This window comes from Magallana gigas, chromosome 5 (assembly GCF_963853765.1).
Source record: "Magallana gigas chromosome 5, xbMagGiga1.1, whole genome shotgun sequence".
NCBI classification, from domain to species: domain Eukaryota; kingdom Metazoa; phylum Mollusca; class Bivalvia; order Ostreida; family Ostreidae; genus Magallana; species Magallana gigas.
In genome coordinates, this window is record NC_088857.1 from 25,186,208 (window position 1) to 25,196,885 (window position 10,678).

At 33.4% G+C, this 10,678-nt stretch overlaps 1 protein-coding gene across 3 annotated transcripts in view; it reads right to left on the bottom strand.

Annotated features, from left to right (window-relative positions):
* The window catches only part of LOC105317307 (kelch domain-containing protein 9), a 31,536-nt gene extending 20,887 nt beyond the window's left edge, over positions 1-10,649 (bottom strand). The window contains exons 1-2 of one of the 3 annotated variants that reach the window (XM_034470814.2): positions 10,481-10,649; positions 10,097-10,216 (exon numbers count right to left, since the gene is read on the bottom strand). In XM_034470814.2, the coding sequence (XP_034326705.1) occupies positions 10,097-10,202 (106 nt within the window). In that variant the 5' untranslated portion in view covers positions 10,203-10,216; positions 10,481-10,649. Of the gene's footprint in view, positions 1-10,096; positions 10,220-10,480 lie in introns of those variants that run through there. The other 2 variants (XM_034470811.2, XM_034470819.2) reach the window with 2 other exon arrangements.
* Positions 10,650-10,678: the final 29 nt, after the last annotated feature.

The following is a 10,678-nucleotide window of genomic DNA, read 5'->3' on the forward strand; positions in this document are numbered from 1 at the left end:
GTAAAAGGGTCACTATAAGGTGTAAAAATTTCAAAGAAAAATATTAAAAAATAAAAAAGTCGAAAATTTCAATTTTTCAAATTTCCTTCCGGGGACGACCGGATGTGACGGCGGACATTCTCTTGACCGAGGTACATTAGAAAAACGGTAGATCTATCATCTCTGAAAATTTCAGGTCTATATCTTTGCTCGTTTTTGAGAAACCCGACCGACAAAATTGACTTTTTAAAATCGTAAACGGACGATAACTTCCGACCAGAAATGTATTTTCAAAAATGGATAAAAAACAATAAACTTCAGATAAAATAGCGTTAATCTTGAAAATTTGAATGAAATCGGTTGAGCCATCTCTGAGAAATCGTCTGCACAAAATCGGTAAGAAAAAAAAAGAATAATAATAATAAGAATAAGAAAAGTGAAAAAGAAACAATAGAATAATAGAAGGGTCTTCCGCTGAAGACGGAAGACCCTAATAATAAAAAAATTTGCATATTTCTTTGGAAAAAATGTTTAGTATACGTTGATTTCCAACTTGTTTGAAGTAAATCAAGTTTATTAAAGACGTGGTCGGTTGTCAGTCTATCATAGAAGCATATATACACACAAGACGAAGTGCGTCTGTTCCTGGGAGAACGACAGAGAAAATGTTCCGAGCACATTCGGTTGAAATTTGGACCCCGTCGAGTTTAGAACCTTTGCGGTTTCTTTGTAAAAGGAATTACTGTTGCACATATTTGAAAGCGATTCATTGTAAGAAGTTACAAATCCATTACGTAAATATTCCGTTGAGAACTTCCAACAATGCATTTATAATTAGCTGTTTAAACTCAGACAACTACCGTTACTACACTCCGAGTTTCGAGGAGTCCGCCATTGTTTATGAGGTGTCATGTCGATTCGCCTCCGTTACAAAAACACACGTACTGAACTTCAATTTGTCAATTAACTTAATGTTAAGCAATAATGAAAATATTACTTTAAAACGTTAATGCAAAATTAAAGAAATAAAGTATGAAACAATATTTAATTGAGTGTAAATTATTTTTTAAGTTCCAAAACCTTGAGGGTTCAAAAACGGAGGGGGTTGAAATTTAACAGACACAACTTGTGTAAACTGAACGATATTAAATCGTACCTTTCTTCAATCTCTGAAAATATAATCAAAAAAACTTAAGCATTTTATAATTAGTTTCATTTAAAGATATTTTTTGATTATTATTAACTTATGTTAAAAAAAATTATTTAATCAAATGAAAGAGTCTCAGAATACACAGTCAGCGAGTTGTTTTGATTTTATTACGTCACTTCCGCCCAGTGATTACGAATTTTGAATGAAAGCAGACGGATCTTCAACATGAGCGATGGATTAATTAAGCATGGAACATGCAAGAAGATAATGCAGCAGATGTAGTTCAAAGTAATGGTATTAAAGGTAATATAGTATGTATATATTGATATAACTTTTATGTAATAAGGGAGTCAAAACGTATTCGTTTTTTTCAAACATTTCAAAATGGCGGTTTTTAATTTGTAGTGAAATTCTTTTTTGACTAACTTATAAGTTTTAACTACATAATTGATAATAAATTACACATTTGATATACCTAAATCGGTGCATTTACAAGGTAAAGTAATATGCTGATGTCATTTGAGTTAATACAATTTTTTTTTTTACTCTAGACTTATGCAGTGAAACCAGAATATTGGACAGCCCTAAAGATAGTGATCATGGAACATAAATTTCAGTAAGTAATAAATAAATGCTATTGCAAGTAATTGAAAATTTCTAATAGAATGGCCAGTATCATTTACAAATTTGAAAACAGTTATAGTTTCATCGTAATAGTCCAATCCACACTTTTGCGGGGTCAACCCAAAGTTCAAAAGGGAAAAAAAACAACTTTTCCCTTCTTTATGCAACCAACTATTAAGGCGTCCTGTGAAGAAACCTCTTTGAATTTAATTTATTGATTCGATGTGTGGGCTGCCCCAAATTGGGGCAATGAAAATTCATAGCGGAAACAGATTTGTAATATCAAATGGGAAGTTACAACCCTCTAAACTACAAAGGCTACTGTGAGAAATATATGGGTTTTTCCCCAAAGATGGCGACCAAGGGACATAACTTTTGTAAAGTGTGGATTGGCCTATTAATTTAAGAAGTATTTTATTCAAGTATATAGATACATTGAAATGGATTGAACAGCAGGCATAATGCCTATTTATGTTTTCTCCTGAATTTTTCATCCTGTTTCATCTTGTTTTATTTTTCTGCGATATCACTTTTTCTAGAGTAAGCACTCTCATTCTTAAGCTCTAGTGCAATTTCAGCATCATCTTACTTGATAAATATATTTGAAATAAAAATTAAATGAGATGATTGAATGATTAGTTGATGTTCCAAATGTTTTAAATGACATGTCATAATTATACTGCTATTTGTCATATTATTTTTGTACAGTACAGAGGTACAACTCTTCTGCCACCGAAGGGGCTATATGTGAAGCCTGAAGAATTGCCACCAAGAAGTATTGTCACCAAGACACTCTGGGTTTGTAGAAAATAATCATTTAAGATGGAGCATTTTACCTGCCATGCAGTAAATGCACATTGCAATATATGGAATACAAGTGAAATCAACAAGGACGATGCAACAAAGGAAGATTTCATAAAGAACTTATTGATAGTTATCAACTAGTTATCATATTCTGATGTCGCTTATATTTCAAATCATTGCATACTGGTATGTCAATTCTAATATTGTAACATTCCTTAAAAGCTAATATGTTAGTATTGATATCATTACCTGTTGTTTTGCAAACTTTATTAAACTTGCTGATTATTTAAAGTGATAGTCAGTACATAAGAATTATGTGATACTAATGATATTGTCTCATTATTCTTCAATTTATTATAATAAAGTATTTTATATTTGATTTTTTAGGAGATTTTACCTTTTTATATACAAAATGTAGAAGGTAAGAATTTTCATGAATAGTTCATGAATTTTATTTATGAATTATTCATGAATAAAAATCATAATGATATTCATGAACAGTTCATGAAGATTCATTAAACTTATTCATGAACAGTTCATGAAGATCCGATGAACTTATTATTGGACATTCATCAAATGATGAAGCTTCATGAATATAACTTTTCATGAATTATTCATGAAAAAGTATGTTCATGAATATTCATCAACATTTTCTCATGAACAAAAATTCATGACTTTAAAATGTCCAATAATAAGTTCATGGGATCCTCATGAACTTTTCATGAACATTTCATGAATATAATTCATGAATCATTCAAGGGAAAATCATGAATTGTTCATGATCATCTCGCAGGGGTAGTTTTGAGAAGAAGATTTTTAAAGATTTTCTCTATATATAAGAATTTATCCCCCATTGTGGCCCCGCCCTACCCCCAGGGACTATGATTTGAACAAAATTGAATCTATATTATCTGATAGTTACACGCCAATTTGAGCTTTCTTGGCCTAATAGTTTTTAAAAGAGCTTTTTTAAAAGATTTTCTCTATATTCCTTTATAAAAATTTATCCCCCAATTGTGGCCCCACCCTATCCCTGGGGACCATGATTTGAACAAACTTGAATCTACACTATCTGAGGATTCTTCCACTCAAATTTGAGCTTTCCTGGCCTTATAGTTTTTGGGAAGAAGATTTTCTCTATAAACTCCTATGTAAAACTTGATCCCCCAATGTGGCCCCACCCTACCCCCGGGGACTTTGATTTGAACAAACTTGAATCTACACTATCTGAGGATGCTTCCACTCAAATTTGAGCTTTCCTGGCCTAATAGTTTTTGAGAAGAAGATTTTAAAGATTTTCTCTATATATTCCTATGTAAAACTTGATCCCCCAATTGTGGCCCCACCCTACCCCCGGGGACCATGATTTGAACAAACTTGAATCTACACTACCTGAGGATGCTTCAATTTTAATTTGAGCTTTTCTGGCCTAATAGTTTTTGAGAAGAAGATTTTTAAAGATTTTCTCTATATATTCCTATGTAAAACATGATTCTCCTATTGTGGCCCCACCCTACCCCAGGGTTGTTTCTAAGACCCGGGAAGCGGGGAATTTCCCTGCCTAAAGTGACGTAATTACCCGGCTATTATTGCATTTCAAACATAATCTAGCTATAAGGTAGACCTCCAGATCCCCTTGTACTTTTTTATTTCTCCCTTCTACTTCAATTTTTAGAGACAACCCTGCTACCCCCAGGGCCATGATTTGAATAAACTTGAATCTACACTACCTAAGGATGCTTCCATTTTAATTTGAGCTTTCCTGGCCTGATAGTTTTTTAAAGATTTTCTCTATATATTTCTATGTAAAAATCCATTCCCCCAATGTGGCCCCACCATACCACCAGGGACTATGATTTGAACAAACTTGAATCTACACTACCTGAGGATGCTTCAACTTAATTTGAGCTTTTCTGGCCTAATAGTTTTTGAGAAGAAGATTTTTAAAGATTTTCTCTATATATTCCTATGTAACACATGATCCTCCTATTGTGGCCCCACCCTACCCCCGGGGACCATGATTTGAATAAACTTGAATCTACACTACCTGAGGATGCTTCCATTTTAATTTGAGCTTTTCAGGCCTAATAGTTTTTGAGAAGAAGATTTTTAAAGATTTTCTCTATATATTGTTAGGTAAAACTTGATCCCCCTATTGTGGCCCCACCCAACCCACAGGGACCATGATTTGAATAAACTTGAATCTACACTACCTGAGGATGCTTCCATTTTAATTTGAGCTTTTCAGGCCTAATAGTTTTTGAGAAGAAGATTTTTAAAGATTTTCTCTATATATTGTTAGGTAAAACTTGATCCCCCTATTGTGGCCCCACCCAACCCACAGGGACCATGATTTGAACAAACTTGAATCTACACTACCTAAGGATGCTTCCATTTTAATTTGAGCTTTCCTGGCCTAATAGTTTTTTAAAGATTTTCTCTATATATTTCTATGTAAAAATCCATTCCCCCAATGTGGCCCCACCATACCACCAGGGACTATGATTTGAACAAACTTGAATCTACACTACCTGAGGATTCTTCCACTTAAATTTGAGCTTTCCTGGCCAGTTTTTGAGAAGAAGATTTTTAAAGATTTTCTCTATATACTCCTATGTAAAACTTGATCCCCCCTATTGTGGCCCCACCCCTTCCCCCGGGAACCATGATTTGAACAAACTTGAATCTACACTATCTGAGGATGCTCCCATTTTAATTTGAGCTTTTCTGGCCTGATAGTTTTTGAGAAGAAGATTTTTAAAGATTTTCTCTATATATTCCTATGTAAAACTTGATCCCCCTCTTGTGGCCCCTCCCTACCCCCTGGGACCATGATTTGAACAAAATCGAATCTACACTACCTGAGGATGCTTCCACACAAGTTTAAGCTTTTCAAGCCAATAGTTTTTGAGAAGATTTTTTAAAAATACCAACAAATTTTCAATAATTCTCAATTATCTTCCCTTTAAAGAAGGCATGGCCCTTCATTTGAACAAACTTGAACCCCCTTCACCTAGTGGTGCTTTGTGCCAAATTTGGTTGAAATCTGCCCAGTGATTCTTGAGAAGAAGATGAAAATGTGAAACGTTTACAACAACGATGACAACGACAGACAACGGACAAATTGTGATCAGAAAAGCTCACTTGAGCCTTTGGCTCAGGTGAGCTAAAAATAAAAGGGTAGGGGATGTTTCGCACCTAAACATGTTTCGCGCCGAGATGCTTCGCACCTATTCCGTTTTGTGCCGAGATGGTTCGCACCGCGATGTTTCGCGTCGAATTCTTAATAATGAATGATTTATGAAACATTTACATGTAAATGTTACGTTAATATTCCAAAAAATTTAAGAAACAAGAGGCCAATAGGCCTTAACGGTCACCTGAGTAGCGTATAACCCATACACAAACTTGTCGAGGAGTCTCATATATTCATTTAATTGGGTTTCATCATACATGTTAACTCTACCGATTTACGTGGAAGTCTACCGCTTTTTAGCTCTGTCTCCCGCCTACCGCTTTATTAAAGAATCTACCGCCTCTCTTCAAAATACGTTCCTTGTCTTGATAGATAGCCATTTTGGAAGCCACTGTGGTAAAAAAATCTCGTCTGGCTTAAAATAAGCGCGTGACTTTGAATCGGAGGCACACAAACGCTTTTTAAAGCCAGTTCAATGATAAGTTTTCAAGCATGAGTTACAAGACATGTCGATGTCACCTTGCCAATTTTTAAGATAAAAGAAGCTTTGCAGTTCCACACGTGGCCTTAACGATGACTGAATAAATGTTTCACTTGGCTACAACAGTAAACTTGACTTGCAGTTTATTGCAATGCTGCATGATTTGTTATAAGCATGTAAACATCGTTTTGATATTGAAAAAGCCTACAAGTTCTTACTTCTCTTATATGTTGAATTTTGGCAACTTAACCTATTTTTTCTGAACCAAGGCAATTGTTAAAGTCTCTGCACTCAAATATTTTTTCCTCTAAAAATAAATAGCTTTAATACGGTAATCAATATGATGGTTAATGTATGCAAACATTTTTATTGCATAATTATGTTGATATTACTTAATTTCAAAAGCATTATGTTGAGGATTATATTTTTTAAATCAAAATCCTCAACATAATGGTTCATTTGGACTAAATGCCACCAAAATACACTACAAAACAGATACTGATTTTATTTATCATTTTAGTTAACACAATTACAAAACATTTGATCTATAAAATGTATGAATACATCAAATAAATTAAATTTAATAGACTTGATAATTTTTTTTTTCAATTTTTAAAATTTGTTTTATTTTTTAAAGATAATGGCTTGTTTCTAACCTAATTAAAATTATTAAAGGTTAAATCTGTGTATATCATCATTATTGTTATGCCATTATCAAGTAATGAAAGTATCCCCGATTTCTCAAACTTCTCCATATTTCTCTGTTAATTAATTAGGGAGAAGTAAAGTATCCCTAGTTTTGTTGGTCCCTGGTCAACCATTGAATACTTGAATCATTATTAGTAGTTTGAATAAATAAAATCTTAAAGTGTTTGAATGATTCATTATTGGTAAACCAATACAATTTCACAGAAACAGGTCTTTAATATTTATGTTTGTCATTACTTTTAGTTTATTTTGGTCAAAATAGGTCAGGGCTAGTTAAAAAAGGGTCAGGGCTAGTGAAAAACTGCTGAGGTAGCCCGACTGGTCTAGTAGTTAAAAAACTTAACGTCAAACCCTGAAAAGTCTTATATTTTAGTTGATAGAGCTAATTACTAATTACGACGCGAGTTGCATGACGCATGCCGACGGACGAAAACGGATAGCAATAGGTCACCTGAGTTTACTCAGCTGACCTGATAAAAATACTTAACTGAAGGGTTTTTTTTTCATTTAAAGCATTATTGAAGTGCCTGCACATGGCACAATATATTCTATTAAACGATTAATGTTATGATTAGTAATACAGTAATACCTGTGATTATTGGAAGACCATAATTAGTTCATATAATTATTTGCACAACCAAGTAAGTCATTATGAATTATCAATTACCAATAGCTTGGACAACACCATCTAAATTCGGAGACGTGAGCAAATAATGGTAAGACAAGTGATAATTAAGGTTAGTATTTAAATTTATTTGGCAATTTAATCTTAAATGACTAACATTCACTATAGTCTGTCCCAAGATATTTTTGCCGCATATTTTCTTAAATTATTCAATATTTATAAATACCTCTTGGTTCAGACGATGTTCATTCAATAGTATGAAAAAATCCCAAGATTTCCCCTTTGAAACGCCCCCTCTAGCTTGTCGGGTATCAGTACACGGCTAAAAATAAAAAGTCTACCAGGTTTTTCCATTGCCAAGGAGATGAAGACGCCCGGATGATAACGTTGAAAAATTGCGCGAGGGGTCCCGAGTATTTCCGAATGGAGAAAAGATGTCAACATTCCCCATTATAAATCTCCGTAGGAAATCTCTTTTCGTTCCTGTGAATTTTTACGAGGGAAAAATGATAATGTGTGAATGAAGTTATCTTGGGAATTTTCCCTTTCATCGATTTTAATTGCACTTCAGTCACAGGTATGTGTATTTTTATTAAAAATCGTTCAAATATGCAGCATAAATATCTTGGGACAGACTATAGTGAAGAATACTACAACCGCAACTATAAAAATAGTATTATTTTGCATATACGTAATTATAGAAAAATCGATTGCAAGTTGTTTTAAAAGATAATTTATGAATTTCTTCTAAACTTACCACTATATACAAGATCCAAATGAGTGGGTCTGAATATTTATCTCAGATTATTCCTTATACTAGGAGTAAGGATTCTGCATATAAAACTATATACAGAGTTCTTGAAATCTTTTTTCTGCTGTCAGTCATTTGGACTGACTACCATCTGAAGTTTGTCAGTCCGGACAAATTTCTATCAGTCCAAAATATTTTAATAGAAAGATGAAAAACTATATTTGAATTTTATTATCAATTTATTTTGTTCTTAACTTACAAGCCTCTCAATTTCTCTCAATTTTTCCTGATATGATTCCTATTAAATTTCACATTTTGGCTTCTCACGTTCACATTCGTATTTATCACTTCATTAATTTTTACTTCCTTCCCTCTCTCTCATCAACTTTCCTTTTTTATCTTTCTTTCTCGTTCTCTTTTTCTTTCTGCACACATCATGCCACAGGATCGACTTAGTTGTCGGATAGTGGAGTTCTTATTATTTGCTCCCGAAGACATAAATGATTAAAATTAGTATTTTTGTGTGTATTTCTGTGTATTACAATGAAAACATTAACTTAAAATCCTGTTTCAATGTTATATACATAAAAAACGTAAAAAAGACGACACTTGCCATCTTGGATTTATAGGGGGCCATCGGTTCATGCTATGTTTTAAACAAGTTCTCCAATTTCTCCAAGTGATTTCTGACTAGTATATCTTTGTTGGAAAATGATCGAAAGCCTTATTCCTATCGCATTACTATACATCTGTTAGTTGCATTATAAACCCGCAGTGTCAATATGTACTAAACACTCGCCAAACTTATCGAAAGCATTGGAAGTTTACATTTAAGTGACGTAAATTATATTCATTAGTACTGAAATGTTCTGAAAACGTATGATCAGTCTAGAGAGAGCCAAAAATCCACGAAAAAATCCTCTTGATTTATCGTATGCATTCGAATCTCCTCAGTGATTACCCAGAATAGTTTGCATCAACTTCGTTGCTTTTGTATGAAATTTAGTCTTGTTTTCGAAAGTTCCCCTGTCAACTTTTACCGGTCATTTGGACTGACAGGCAACCTCAAGTAATTGGTCCTTGGTTATTTTAATCGGTCTTGCCGACAGGACCGAAAGATTTCAAGAACTCTGCTATATATGTGTTATTTTTGTGTTTATTTTCAGTGATTTGTATGCCATTCTCCAATGACGTAATTTTTAATTCATAAATATATTGGAATGAAAATTATCAAACAATATCACACATTACTTTTATTCAAGAGTATAGTACAAAAATGGTAGTTGAATGAATGCAGAGGCGATGATGTAAAGTTTAAAGCAGAAACGTTATGTCATTAAATTATTCCCACCCCTAGATCTGTGGTACATGTACTTAATTACCTGCAATAACACCCCTAATTTTTCATAAAAATACAGGTAAATCTCAAGTAAAAGACATGCTATAATTGTTATCACAACACAATAATACCTCTTGTTCTGAACCTATAAGGCCTCATTAAAAACCAACGAAAACGAAAAAAATGTTATACCAGCGTCGCATATATAAATGCAAACACTGTTTCAATGTATTTTAATAACTTATTTCAATTCGTATATACATGTAGGTTATAATTAATTTCAGAGCAATGATAACTCGAGAAAAATATCTTAATACAGTGAGATGTTTCGCTCCGAGGAAGGTTCGAACATCGAGGTGCTAATCATCTCAGCGCGAAATAGAATAGGTGCGAACCATCCCGCATTCAAATAAAAAACTAAATATATTTTTAGTATTACCTATCACACATGCCACATGGAAAGCCAGTTTTGGACCTATAGGACAAAATATTTCCCAATCTACCAACAGGTCATCCTTAGCTTTATTACTGCCTCCGGACATCATCTATATTGAGCCACCTGCTAATATATAAATACAGTTAAGAAACAATAATATTTATAAATGTCTTTTAAGTCTCAATTAAAGGCAAATACTGAACATTGCAGCTCCAATATTTACTACTTAATCATTTCTTTACAAATCAAATCTGAACATAATTCGTAAAAATAGGTTATGCATTTTAGATTGTTCAGGGACGTATATACATGTAGATGATCTACTTATTTGAATAGTATATACGTCCCCTCAAAATTTGCAGTTTGTTTTTGGTCAATTTTTCCTACCGAGAAAGTCGCTGATAGTCTTGGTCGTATAATTTAGAAATTACACCAGCAAGATATTGCCTCCTGAATGCTGACTTTCCTGACACTTAGGTCTCTTCTCAACATATTCATTTTTCACAATAAACACGTTTTATGGGAGCCCACATGTTTTTTGTTTACACCGCCATGTTAGAAAATCGAAGGGCGCGTGATTTCCCG